Source organism: Antechinus flavipes, chromosome 2, assembly GCF_016432865.1.
Source record: "Antechinus flavipes isolate AdamAnt ecotype Samford, QLD, Australia chromosome 2, AdamAnt_v2, whole genome shotgun sequence".
Taxonomy (NCBI): Eukaryota; Metazoa; Chordata; class Mammalia; order Dasyuromorphia; family Dasyuridae; genus Antechinus; species Antechinus flavipes.
This window is the reverse complement of record NC_067399.1, coordinates 402621655-402636636: the sequence shown is the minus strand read 5'-3', so window position 1 is coordinate 402636636 and position 14982 is coordinate 402621655. Positions and strand designations below refer to the sequence as shown.

The 14982-nt window shown below is 33.8% G+C and overlaps 1 protein-coding gene across 1 annotated transcript; it reads right to left on the bottom strand.

Moving 5' to 3' along the window:
* Positions 1–8635: 8635 nt before the first annotated feature.
* LOC127546747 (DNA-directed RNA polymerase II subunit GRINL1A-like) lies at positions 8636–13097 on the bottom strand. Its single transcript, XM_051973708.1, has 2 exons — positions 12861–13097; positions 8636–9169 (listed from the first exon to the last, which is right to left on the bottom strand). Exons 1-2 carry the CDS (start codon positions 13095–13097, stop codon positions 8636–8638), a joined length of 771 nt encoding a protein of 256 aa, XP_051829668.1.
* Between the last annotated feature and the right edge of the window lie 1885 nt (positions 13098–14982).

Genomic DNA, 14982 nt, shown 5'->3' with positions numbered 1-14982 from the left:
AGAACACTGGGAAATGAATATAAACTGCTTGCATTTTTGTTTTTCTTCCCGGGTTATTTATACCTTCTGAATTCAATTCTCCCTGTGCAACAAGAAAACTGTTCAGTTCTGCACACATATATTGTATCTAGGATATACTGTAACCTATTCAACATGTAAAGGACTGATTGCCATCTAGGGGAGGGGGTGAAGGGAGGGAGGGGAAAAATCAGAACAGAAGTGAATGCAAGGGATAATGCTGTAAAAAATTACCCTGGCATGGGTTCTATCAATAAAAAGTTATTTAAATATATATATATATAAGAAAATTAGACTATTTACCTCTCAAATATGTGAAAAAAGAAGGAATTTATGGCCAAAGAACTTGAGCGCATTATCAAATGTAAAATGGATAATTTTGATTATATTAAGTTTAAAATTTTCTTTACAAACAAAACTAATGCAGACAAGATTAAAAGGGAAGCAATATACTGGGAAAAATTACATTTCAGGGTTCTGATAAAGGCCTCATATCTAAAATATATAGAAAATTGATTCAAATGTATAAGATTTCAAGCCATTCTTCAATAGATAAATGGTCAAAGCTTATGAACAGACAATTTTTAGATGAAAAATTAAAACCATTTTAGTCATGTGAAAAGGTGCTCTAAATTATGATTCATCAAAGAAATGCAAATTAAGACAACTCTAAGAACTTACTTCTCAGATTGGGAAAAAAGAAAGAAAAAGATAATGATCAATGTTGAAGGGGATATGAGAAAAATGGGATATTAATACATTGTTGGTAGAGTTGTGATTGATCCAACCATTCTGGAGAGCAATTTGAAACTGTACCCAAAGGGCTACCAAATGGTGCATACACTTTGATCCAGTGGCCTATATGCCAAAATGATCTTAAAGGAGAGAAAGGGACCCACATGTGTAAAAATGTTTGTGGCAGCCCTTTTTGGAGTGGCAAGAACCTGGAAACTAAGTGGATGCCCATTAGTTTGAGAATGGCTGAACATTCATATATAAATGTTATGGAATATTATTGTTTCTTAAGAAACATTTAGCAGGATGATTTCAGAGAGGTCTGGTGAGTCTTACATGAATTGATGCTAAGTGAAATGAACAGAACCAGGAGATCATTATATATGGCAACAGCAAGATTATACAATAATCAGTTCTGATAGACATGGCCCTCCACAACAATGAGATGATTTAGACCAATTTCAGTGGTCTTGTGATGAAGACCCAGAGAGGACACTGGAAAGTGAAGATGGACCACAACATAGCATATTCACTCTTTTTGTTATTGTTTGCTTGCATTTTGCTTTCTCAATTTTTTTCCTTTTTTATATGATTTATATATATATATATATAAGAAAATTAGACTATTTACCTCTCAAATATGTGAAAAAAGAAGGAATTTATGGCCAAAGAAGAACTTGAGTGCATTATCAAATGTAAAATGGATAATTTTGATTATATTAAGTTTAAAATTTTCTTTACAAACAAAACTAATGCAGACAAGATTAAAAGGGAAGCAATATACTGGGAAAAATTACATTTCAGGGTTCTGATAAAGGTCTCATATCTAAAATATATAGAAAATTGATTCAAATTTATAAGATTTCAAGCCATTCTTCAATAGATAAATGGTCAAAGCTTATGAACAGACAATTTTTAGATGAAAAATTAAAACCATTTTAGTCATGTGAAAAGGTGCTCTAAATTATGATTCATCAAAGAAATGCAAATTAAGACAACTCTAAGAACTTACTTCTCAGATTGGGAAAAAAGAAAGAAAAAGATAATGATCAATGTTGAAGGGGATATGAGAAAAATGGGATATTAATACATTGTTGGTAGAGTTGTGATTGATCCAACCATTCTGGAGAGCAATTTGAAACTGTACCCAAAGGGCTACCAAATGGTGCATACACTTTGATCCAGTGGCCTATATGCCAAAATGATCTTAAAGGAGAGAAAGGGACCCACATGTGTAAAAATGTTTGTGGCAGCCCTTTTTGGAGTGGCAAGAACCTGGAAACTAAGTGGATGCCCATTAGTTTGAGAATGGCTGAACATTCATATATAAATGTTATGGAATATTATTGTTTCTTAAGAAACATTTAGCAGGATGATTTCAGAGAGGTCTGGTGAGTCTTACATGAATTGATGCTAAGTGAAATGAACAGAACCAGGAGATCATTGTATATGGCAACAGCAAGATTATACAATAATCAGTTCTGATAGACATGGCCCTCCACAACAATGAGATGATTTAGACCAATTTCAGTGGTCTTGTGATGAAGACCCAGAGAGGACACTGGAAAGTGAAGATGGACCACAACATAGCATATTCACTCTTTTTGTTATTGTTTGCTTGCATTTTGCTTTCTCAATTTTTTTCCTTTTTTATATGATTTATATATATATATTTATTATAGCTTTTTATTTACAATATATAGGCATGGATAATTTTTCAGCATTGACAATTGCAAAATTTTTGTTCTAATTTTTCCCCTCCTTCTCCCCACCCCATCCCCTAGATGTTAGAGATACCAATACATGTTAAATATGTTAAAGTATATGTCAAATACAATATATGTATACATATCTATACAGTTATTTTGCTGCACAAGAAGAATCAAACTTTGAAATAATGTACAATTAACCTGTGGAGGAAATAAAAAATGCAGGCAGACAAAAATAGAGGGATTGGGAATGCTATGTAGTGGTTTACTCTCATTTCCCAGAGTTCTTTTACTGGGTGTAGTTAATTCTACTCATTATTGAACAAATGCAACTGATTTGATTCATCTCATTGTTGAAGAGAGCTACGGCCATCAGAATTGATCATCATATAGTATTGTTGTTGAAGAATATAATGATCTCCTGATCCTGCTCATTTCACTCAGCATCAGTTCATGTAAGTCTCTCTAGGCCTTTCTTAAATCATCCTGCTGGTCATTGCTTACAGAACAATAATATTCCATAACAATCATATACCACAATTTATTCAGCCATTCTCCAATTGATGGGCCTCCACTCAGTTTCCACTTTCTGGACACTACAAAGAGGACTGCCATTAATATTTTTGCACATGTGGGTCCCTTTCACTTCTTTAAGATCTCTTTGTGATATAAATCCAGTAGTAACACTGCTGGATCAAAGGGTATGCACAGTTTCAAAACCTTTTGAGCATAATTCCAAATCACTCTCCAGAATGGCTGGATGTATTCACAATCCCACCAATAATGTACCAGTGTCCCAGATTTCCCACATCCCCTCCAACATTTACCATTATTTTTCCCTGTCATTCTAGCCAATCTGACAGGTATGTAGTGGTATCTCAGAGTTGTCTTAATTTGCATTGCTCTAATTAATAATGACTTGGAGGATCTTTTCATATGGCTAGAAATAGTTTCAATTTCTTCATCTGAAAATTGTCTGTTTATATAGTTTGACCATTTATCAATGGGAGAATGGCTTGATTTCTTATAAATTAGAGTCAATTCTCTATATATTTTGGAAATGAGGCCTTTATCAGAACCTTTGACTATAAAAATGTTTCCCCAGTTTATTGCTTCCCTTCTAATCTTGTCTGAATTAGTTTGTTTGTACAAAAACTTTTCAATTTGATATCATCAACATTTTCTACTTTGTGATCAATAATGATCTCTAGTTCTTCATTGGTCACAAATTCCTTCTGCCTCCACAAGTCTGAGAGGTAAACTATCCTGTGTTCCTCTAATGTATTTATAATCTTATTCTTTATGCCTAGATCATGAACCCATTTTAATCTTATCTTGGTGTACGGTGTTAAGTGTGGGGCAATGCCTAATTTCTGCCATACTAATTTCCAATTTTCCCAGCAGTTTTTGTCAAACAGTGAATTATTATCTCCAAAGCTTGAGTCTTTGGGTTTGTAAAATACTAGATTATTAAAGTTATTGACTATTTTGTCCTTTGAACCTAACCTATGCCACTGATCATCTAGTCTATTTCTTAGCCTATAACAAATAGTTTTGGTAACCACTGCTTTATAATATAATTTTAGATCTAGTACAGCTAGGCCACCTTCATTTGATTTTTTTTTCTTAATTCCCTTGAAAGTCTTGACCTTTTGTTCTTCCAAATGAAGTTTATTGTTATTTTTTCAAGGTCATTAAAATTATTTTTAGGGAGTCTGATTTGTATAGCACTAAATAAATAGAGTAGTTTAGGTAGTATTCATATTTCCTTGCCCTATCCAAGAGCACTTAATATTTTCCCAATTGATTTGATCTGATTTTATTTATGTGGAAAGTGTTTTGTACTTTTACTCATGTAGTTCCCAACTTTCCTTTGGCAAACAGATTCCCAAATATTTTATTCTATTGACAGTTATTTCAAATGGAATTTCTTTTTATAACTCTGCTGGATTTTGTTAGTGATATATAAGAATGCTGATGACTTATGTGGATTTATTTTGTATCCTGCATCTCTGTTAAAGTTGTGTATTATTTCTAATAGCTTTTTAGTAGAATCTCTGAGCTTCTCTAAGTATACCATCATAGCATCAGCAAAGAGTGATAATTTGGCTTCCTTATTAGATATTCTAGTTCTTTTAAGCTCTTTCTCAACTCTTATTGCTAAAGCTAGTATTTCTAATACAATATTGAATACTGATGGTGTTAGTGGGCAACCTTGATTTACTCTTGATCTTATTGGGAATTGTTTCAGTTTATTTCCCATCATATATGATGCTTGCTGATGGTTTTAAATTGATACTACTTATTATTTTAAGGAAAAGTCCATTCATTCGTATACTCTCAAGTGTTTTTAATAGGAATGGATGTTGGATTTTATCAAATGCTTTTTTCTGCATCTATTGTGATGATCATATGTTTTTTGTTAATTTGGTTATTGATATGGTCAATTGTCCTAATAGTTTTCCTAATATTGAACCAGCCCTGCATTCCTGGCATAAATCCTATTTGTTCATGGTGTAGTAGCCTGGGGATGATTTTCTGTAATCTTTTTGCTAATATTTTATTTCAGATTTCAGCACCAATATTCATTAGGGAGATTGGTTTATAATTTTCTTCCTCTGTTTTCAACCTACCTGGTTTAGGTATTAGTACCATGTCTGTGTTATAAAAGGAATTTGGTAGGAATCCTTCATTCCCTATTTTTTCAAATAGTTTATATAGCATTGGAGTTAATTTTTCTTTAATTGTTTGGTAGAATCCACTTATAAATCCATCTGGTCCTGGGGATTTGTTCTTAGGGAGTTGATTGATAGATTGTTTTATTCCTTTTTCTAAAATGGGATTGTTTAACCAATTTACTTCTTTCTGTGTTAATCTGGGAAGTCTATATTTGAAGGTAGTCATCCATTTTACTTAGGTTATCAAATTCATTGGCATAAAGTTGGGCAAAATCACTCATTATTAATCAAATTTCCTCTTCTTTGGTGGAAAGTTCTCCATTTTCATTTTTAAGACTAACAATTTGATTTTCCTCTTTCTTTTTTCTAATTAAATTTACCCAAGGTTTATCTATTTTATTGGTTTTTTCATAAAACCAACTCTTAGATTTATTAATTAATTCAATAGGTTTTTTACTTTCAATTTTATTGATCTCGCCTTTTATTTTTAGAATTTCAAGTTTAGTGTTTTACTGGGGTTTTTAAATTTTTTCCTTTTCTAGCATTTTTAGTTGCAAGCCCAATTCATTGACCTTCTCTTTCTCTATTTTATGCAAGTAGGTCTCTAGAGATATAAAATTTCCCCTTATTACTGCTTTGACTTCATTCCACAAATTTTGGTTTGATGTCTCATTGTTGTCATTTTCTTGGGTGAAATTATTAATTGTGTCTATGATTTGCTGCTTCACCCAATCATTCTTTAGGATGAGATTATTTAGTTTACACTTACTTTTTGGTCTATTTACCCCTAGCTTTTTGTTGAAGGTAGTTTTTATTGCATTGTGATCTGAAAAGAATGCATTTAATATTTCTGCCTTACTGAATTGAATTTTGAGATCTTTATGTCCTTATAAATTGACCATATATAGGTTCCATGAACTGCTGAGTAGAAAGTGTACTCCTTTGTCTCTATTTAGTTTTCTCCAAAGATCTATCAAACCTAACTTTTCTAATATACTATTTAGCTCTTTAACTTCTTTCTTATTTGATTTTTGGTTTCATTTATCTAATTCTGAGAATACAAAAATGAGGTCTCCCACTATTATAGTTTTGCTGTCTATTTCTTCTTGCAACTCTCCTAACTTCTCCTTTAGGAAGTTAGATGCTATTCCACTTGGTGCATATATGTTTAGTATTGATATTGCTTCATTGTCTATGCTACCCTTTAGCAAGATATATTTTCCTTCCTTTTCTCTTTTAATTAGATCATTTTTTTTTTGCTTTTTCTTGATCTAAGATGAGGATGCATACCCCTGCTTTTTTGACTTCATCTAAAGCATAATAGATTCTGCTCCAGCCTTTTACCTTTACTCTGTATGTATCTCCCTGCTTTAAATGTGTTTCCAGTAAACAACATATTGTAAGGTTCTGGCTTTTGATCCAGTCTGCTATCTGCCTTTGCTTTATGGGAGAGTTCATCCCATTCACATTTATGGTTAAAATGACTAATTCTGTATTTCCTGCCATCTTATTTATCCCCAAATTATGCTTTTCTTTTTCTTACTCCCTTTACCCCACTTCCCAGTATTAAACATACGAGCACCATTTGTTTCATGCAGCTCTCCCTCTTTATAATCCCTCTTACTCCCTTTGAATCATTTCCCCTTTCTTGTACCTTTCCCTTATTACTCTTTTCCTTTTCCCTTTTCCTCCCCCACTTTTTAATGTGGCGAGAGAAGTTTCTTTATTTTCTCTTTGACCCAAATCTAATGAGAGTAAGATTCACACAATGTTCTTTCTTTTCGCTAAATTCCCTCAGATATGATAGATTTCCTTTGCCTGTTTGTGGGATGTAGTTTCCTTCTTTTTATCTCCCCCTTTTCTTTTTTCTGTTACTATCCCCTTTCCATTTCTATTTCATTTTTTTTAATATCATATCAGTAAAATCAAATTATACATGCACTCTATCTTTATGTTTAGAACATGAATTCATTTCGACCTGATCTTTGTATATGGTGTTGTGTGGGTCTATGCCTAATTTCTGTATTACTATTTTCCAATTTTCCCAGCAGTTCTTATCAAAAAATGAATTCTTATTCCAAAATCTGTGGCCTTTTAGTTTCTTAAATACTAGATTTCAATAGTCATTGACTATTTTATACTATGAACTTGATATATTCCATTGATCAACTTCTCTATTCCTTAGCCAGTACCACATGGTTTTAATGACCACTGCTTTATAATATAGTTTTAGATCTGGTGCAGCTAGACCACTTTCATTTGCTATTCTCTTCATTAATTTCTTTGAAATTCTAGACTTTTGTTCTTCCAGATGAATTTTGTTTTATTTTTTCTAGGTCTGTAAAATAGTTTCTTGAGAGTTTGATTGGCATAGCACTAAATAAATACATTAGTTTAGGGAATATTGTCATCTTTATTATATTTGCTTGACCTATGCAAGAGCACTTGTTACTTTTCCAATTGCTTAAATCTAACTTTATTTGTGTGGAATGTGTTTTGTAGTTTCACTCATATAGTTCCTGACTTTCCTTTGGCAAACAGATTCCCAAATATTTTATTCTATCAACAGTTATTTTAAATGAAATTTCTTTTTGTAAGTGTTGGATTTTGTTAGTGATATATAAGAATGATGATGACTTATGTGGGTTTATTTTTTATCCTGCAACTTTGCTAAAGGTGTGTGTTATTTCTAATAGCCTTTTAGTAGAAACTCTGAGGTTCTCTAATCATATAATTAATCTAATCCATCATATCATCAGCAAAGACTGATAATTTGGCTTCCTCATTACATACTCTAATTCCTTTAATCTCTTTCTCAACTCTTATTGCCAAAGCTAGTATTTCTAATACAATATTGAATAGTAATGGTGATAGTGGGCAACCTTGTTCCACTTTTGATCTTATTGGGAATGGTTCCAGTTTAAACCCATTACATATGATGCTTGCTGATGGTTTTAAATAGATGCTACTGACTGTTTTAAGGAAAAGTCCATTTATTCCTATACTCTCTTCATCCATAAAGAAAGCACCCCATGATAGTACTTCTGCAAGAACTTGTATTTGCCCTTAACAGCTTTGTTGGTAATAACTTTGCCATTTGCTCGGAGTTCAGCTCGTCTTTCCTCTTCTGTCAGGTTTCGCATACGTTCAATCTCTGCTTTCTCCTTCTCGATCGCTTCTCGATCCTCTCTGTCCCGTTTAATTCGTTTTAGCTCCTGAACTTTCCATGCCTCATATTCCTCCTCCTCATTCTCATCATCTGTATTGAGTGCATCTAGGGCAGCCAAGGAACGTTTGTTTTCCTCTAGTTCCTTCTTTGTCTCCTCTTCCACAATCTTGAGGGTATACTTGCGCCTCTCCTCAGCCAGACGTTTTGCCTCTTGCTCCAATTCTTTCTGCTTCAGTGCTTCTGCCTCATGCTCTTGAACTGTTACCCGGTCCTTCTTTCGAATGAAGACTGGCTTGAGACGGGGTTCCATTTCATCCTCACTGTCTTCATCTCTCATCTTCATCTTCATCTCTCACTTCTCTGTATTTCATTGATGCAGCACCTTCAGGATTATAGCTCTGCATTTTAATATTCAATCTTTCAGCCAGTTTTTGCGCAGCAAGCTTGCCTTGAATTTCCTCATAATTCTGCTTTTGCTGTTTCTGAATGGCTAAAGATTCTTCCATAGGCAGCAACTGTGTAGGCATATGGTGAAGCAGTGGCAGCCGAGCTGCTGTGATGTCATCCAAATGTTTCTTATCCCTACGCCGCCTTTCTTCCATAGAAACTGGAGACTTGGTTCTCTGTGGGGAATGACTTGGTGAGTCGTGAGATTCAGAAGGTAGCATATTAGTTCTAAATTTATTGTGGGGAGAGATTGGATTCTTTGCTCTGGTTTCCAGTACTTCCATATAATGAGGTTTTTTGGGTGTGTTACTGTGAAAACTACAAAAGTGATCCATGTTTGTATCTTCTTCTGACTGGTTTTCATCATCTTTAATTGTGATCCTTTGTAAACTATCAGGAGTGGGTGTTGGATTCTATCATATGCCTTTTCTGCATCTATTGAGATACTCATATGATTTTTGTTAACTTGATTGTTGATATATTCAATTATGTGTTAATAGTTTTCCTAATATTGAACCAGCCCTGCATTCCTGTTATGGATCTTAATTGGCTGTGATGTATTATCCTGTGATGATTTTATGTAACCTCTTTGCTATAATTTGATTTAAGATTTTTTGCATCAATATTCAGTAGGTTGATTGGTCCATAATTTTCTTTCTCTGTTTTCATCCTCCCTAGTTTAGATATCAGTACCATTTCTATGTCATAAAAGGAATTTGATAGGGGTCCTTATTCCCTTTTTTCAAATACTTTATATAGTATTGGAGTTAATTGGTTTTTTTAAACATTTGGTAGAATTCACATGTAAATCCATCTGGTCCTGGGGATTTTTTCTTAGGGAGTTGATTAATAACTTGTTTTATTTCTTTTTCTAAAATGGACTATTTAAGTAATTTTGTTCCTCTTCTGTTCATCTGGGCAATCTATATTTTTGCAGGTATTCCATCATTTCACTTAGGTTTTCATATTTATTGGCATACAGTTGGGCAAAGTAACTCCTAATAATTGCTCTAATTCTCTCTTTATTGGTGGATAGTTCTCCCTTTTCGTTTTTGAGTCTAACAATTTGATTTTCCTCTTTCCCTTTTCTAATCAAATTGACTAAAGTTTTATCTATTTTTTTTTCATAAAACCAACTCTTAGTTTTATTTATTTTATTCAATAGTTTTTCTTAAGTTTCAATTTCATTGATTTCTTCTTTTATTTTTAGAATTTCAAGTTTGGTATTTAATGTGGGGGGGTTAATTTGTTTCTTTTCTACCTTTTTTTAGTTTGAAGGTGAATTCATTGATCTTCTCTTTCTCTATTTTATGCAAGTAAGTATCTAGAAATATAAAATTTCCCTTTATTACCACTTTGGCTGCATTCCACAAATTTTGATATGTTGTCTCATTATTGTCATTCTCTTGGATGGAGTTATTGACTGTTCTTATGATTTGCTGGTATACCCTTGATTCTTTAGGATGAAATTATTTAGTTTCCAATTATTTTTTGGTCTATTTTCACCTGGCCTTTTATTGAATGTAATTTTTTTGTATCATGATCTGGAAAAATGCATTTACTATTTCTTCCTTTCTGAATTTTATTTTGAGATCTTTATGTTCTAATATGTGGTCAATTTTTGTATAGGTTTCACAAATTGCAGAGAAGAAAGTGTTCTCCTTTCTGTCTGCATTCAGTTTTCTCCAAAGATCTATCATATCTAGTTCCCTAGCATTCTATTTACCTCTTTAATTTCTTTCTTATTTATTTTGTTTTTTGATCTCCCACTATTATAGCTTTGCTATCTATTTCTTTTTGCAACTCTCTTAACTTCTCCTTTAGGTATTTAGATGTTACACTACTTGATGCATATATATTTAATATTGATATTATTTCATTATCTATAGTATCCTTTGGCAAGATACAGTTTCCTTCCTTATCTCTTTTAATTAGATCAATTTTTGCTTTTGCTTCATCTGAGATCATTTTTTTTAATTCACCTGAAGCATAATAGATTCTGCTCCAGCTTTCTACTTTTACTCTGTATGTATCACCCTGCTTTAAATGCATTTGTTGTAAACAACATATTGTAGGATTCTGGGTTTTAATCCAGTCTGCTATCTGCTTACATTTTATAGGAGAGATCATCCCATTCTCTTTTACAATTAAAACTACTAAGTCTGCATTTCCTGCCATCTTATTAACACCAAATTATACTTTTATATTTCCTCTTCCCCTTTTCCTCTTCCCCAGCAACTTATGAGCACTACTTGCCTTAAGCAGTTCTTCCCCTTTAGAGATCTTCCCCCTCTCTTATACCTTTTCCCTACTATTTCTATGTTCCCTTCTATTAAGCCTACCTCTTCCATTTCCCCCTTTTCTCCTCCCACTTTTCTATAAGGTGAGAGAAGTTTCTAGGTGAAACCAAATATATCTAATATTCTTTCATTGAGCCAAATCTGATGAGAGTAACATTCACACAGTAATCATCACCCTTCCTTATTTACCCTAATTATAATAGATTTTCTTTGCCTCTTCCTGAGATATACTTTCCCTTATTTTACCTCCATTTTCCTTTTTTTTTCTATAATCCTCTTTCTACCTCTAGTTTCTCTTTAATATTATAATAGTAAAATCAGATTATACAGATTATACATGTACCATGTATACATCTCCCATTGTTGTTTACAACAAATGCATTTAAAGCAGGGTGATACATACAGAGTAAAAGTAGAAAGCTGGAGCAGAATCTTCCATAACAGAAACTCTCTCAAGAGTTTTTTTTTTTTTTTTAACTTTTTTATGCTTCTCATGAGTTCTATATTTGGAGGTCAAAGTTTTTGTTTAGCTCTGGTCTTTTCATCAAAAAATAAATGGAATTCATCAGTTTCATTGAGTGTCCATCTTTTCTGAAAGAAAATCCACAGTTTATTCTTGGCTTCATTACAAGTTCCTTGGCCTTTTGGAATATCAGATTCTAGGCTGTCTGATCCTTTAAAGTGGAAGCTGCTAGATCCTGAGTAATCCTTATTGTGGCTCCTCGGTATTTGAATTTTTTTCCTTTCTGGTGGCTTGTAATATTTTTTTCATTTGTCCAATAGTTCTGAAATTTAGCCATGATATTCCTTGGGGTTTTAATTTTGAGGTCTCTTTCAGGAGGCGTTTAGTGAATTCTTTCAATGGTCATTTTACCTTCTGATTCTATGACATCTGAGCAATTCTCTTTGATATTTTCCTAAAAATTAGTGTGTAGGTTCTTTTTTCATTATGGATTTCAGGGAGTCCAGTAATCCTTAGATCGTCTTTCCTAGATCTATTTTCTAAGTTGGTTGTTTTCCCAATTAAGTATTCTACATTTTTTCCTATTTTTTTCTTTTTCTTTCTTTTTTTTTTTTTTTTTTTTTTTTTTGGTTTTGCTTGAAATATTACTGTTGTCTCATTGAGACATTCATTTCCATTTATTCAGTTTTGAATTTTAGTCTATTATTTTATTCATTTTTTATTTCTTTTTGTATTTGTCCAATTGAATTTTTAAGTGAGTTGTTTTGTTCTATGGACATTTTTTTTCCATTTCACAAATTCTGTTCTTTAAGGAGTTATTTTCTTTTTCTGTTTAACAAATTCTGTTTTTCTAGCAGTTGTTTTCTTTTTCCATTTTTATCAAATCTCTCTTTTAATAAGTTATATGCCTTTTCCAAACCCTCATGCAAAGTTTTCCTTTTCTTTCCCCATTTTTCTTCTACCTCTCTTTCAAGATTCTTTTAAATTTCTTCTAGAAGAGTCTTGTGTGGGGACCAGGGGCTTGATCTGGGGACAATCTACTTTTAGTCTCCTCAAGGTTTGCAATCTTTTCTTCTCTTTCACCATAAAAGCTGTCTATCATCAGAGTCCTCTTTACTTTTTTACTCATTTAAAAAAAAAGTTAACATCTACTGTTAGGCAGTGAAGGTTTTCCAAGCTTCCTCTACAAGCAGTGGCTTCCTCTATAGAGTGGCTGGGTCAGTGCTGTCTCCTGGTGCTGGGTGGTCATGGCCAGGTTCTGTGAGATTCTGGCATTTAGGGATTCACTGTTTAACTTTTGTGTTTGTGTTGAATATTTTATAACTTCTCTGGGTTTGCAACCAGGGCAGAGTGGCCAACACTTCTTTTGTAGATTTTTCCCTGTAAACTCTCCACTTTGTAGAGTCTGCACCACACCATGAAGTCCATACAGCTCTTGGAGTCCGCACGACCCTGAGTTACTGCATTGTCTGCACTGGCATTTTTGCTCAGCTTCTTGTGCTTGGCTGCCTCCCTCCAATTTCTGATTGAAATAGATGTTTTCTGTTTTGTTTTCTCCCCACAGATTCTTCCCCACATGTAGTCCACACTACCCTGTCTGGGCTGGGGTCTATGCTCAGCTGCTTGTGCTTGTCTGCTTCCCTCCCATTTCTAATTGAAACTGATCTTTTCTGGAAATCTTCAAAATTATTTTCTGCTGCTAATATTGCACTCCCAATATTTGTGGGTTCTGCCTATCCAGAGCTAATTCAGAGGCTAGATTTGCTAATTAGTCTGAGCATTGTAGGACTTTAGAAAAAATGTGTGTTCTCTCTGCCATCTTGGCTTTGCCCCCAAAAGTCCCCCCCCAAAAAAGTTTTAATTTAAAAAAATTAAAAGGCCAAGACCTCCCATTTCATTCAGAGTCATCCCTAATCATCTTCATCTATATCTTGCCTCTGGACCCAGATGGATCTGGAGGGGAAGTGATGCAGGTGAATTTGCAAAGTCCTCCCTCATTCAAATCAATTCACTTGAATATCATGACATCACCTCCCTGATGTCATGGTCCTCTTCAAGAACAAAGAACAAAGAACATCCTCTGTGAATAAAGCTGGCCCATAAATTGAAATTTCTCAGGTGGACTTCCTTTTCTTCCTCTCTCCTTCCCTTTCTCTTTTCTTCCTTCTTTTATTCTTTCCTTCCTTTCCTTCCTTCCTTCCTTTCCTTCCTTCCTTTCCTTCCTTCCTTCCTTTCCTTCCTTCCTTTCCTTCCTTCCTTCCTCCTTCCTTCCTTCCTTCCTTCCTTCCTTCCTTCCTTCCTTCCTTTCTTTCTTTCTTTCTTTCTTTCTTTCTTTCTTTCTTTCTTTCTTTCTCTCTTTCTTTCTCTCTTTCTTTCTCTCTTTCTTTCTCTCTTTCTTTCTTTCTTTCTTTCTTTCTTTCTTTCTTTCTTTCTTTCTTTCTTTCTTTCTTTCTTTCTTTCTTTCTTTCTTTCTTTCTTTCTTTCTTTCTTTCATCCCTCCTCAGCCTTACTCCCTTTGGAGTTATGGAATAGTCTATGAACTTTGTGAGGTAGTGCAGACTCCACAGGGTGGAGAATCTATGGGGAGGAATGGACAGCAGTAGTGTTGGGCACCCTGTCCTGGTTGCAATCCAGTAGATCAGCAGAGAAGCTATAAAACATCCAACACAGACACAAAAGGTAATGGTCCCTTTGGAACTCTATTGTCTTAATAATATTCCTCCTTAAATATGTCACTTTCAACCAGACAAAATCTTTAATTTTTAGGTATTCTTGTCTTTTATGCTTTGGCAATGTTTTATAGTGCACTTCATTTATTTCAGATTATAAACTGTTAGATTTTAAACTCCTAGAAAGTGGTTATATTTTCTCTTTCTCCTGTATCCCCTAGGAAGTCTGGTTCAATGTTGGCAATACAGCAAGTGTTCAATGATGACTTGTTGATTTTAGTACAGGAGAAGACTATCAAATTGGCAAGCTGAATGATGCCCTGTTGAGCCTCACATGGGAAATGCATTCCTTGGATATATTACTATTAGACTTATAGGAGAAACCATAAGGAATTTTTGGAAGGGATCCAATACCCAAGTATGCCACTTCCTTTGGAGATGCCTGCAAATCATTTTATTACTAGCAATCAGTTCACCATAGCTTCTTTTGGGTTAGCTCCTAAGTGATACCAACTGAATTTTTCCCCTCCTATCTTAGTCACAAAATTTTTCTAAGTCAGAAGGGTCCTCAAAGGCATGTAACTCAACAATTCATCCTAGGCAATAATCTCCTTTATGTAAGCCCTAACAATCTTTATTACTCTGTCTAAATATCTTAAATGACAAGTATCCTACTATATCCAAAAAGAAATTTTCATTTTTGGAAAGCTCCAATTCATAGGGAGTCTTTATAAAGAGTAAAAAGCTGCCTTCCTAGAATATCTAGTCATTAGTCCTACTTCTCCATTCGGGGA

Coding starts and splice junctions, on each gene's coding strand:
- LOC127546747 (XM_051973708.1), bottom strand. CDS start 13,097: ATGTGGGGAAGAATCTGTGGGGAGAAAACAAAACAGAAAACATCTATT. Junction 9,170..12,860: donor GTGTTGGCCACTCTGCCCTG/GTTGCAAACCCA, acceptor GGCATATGATAG/AATCCAACACCCACTCCTGA.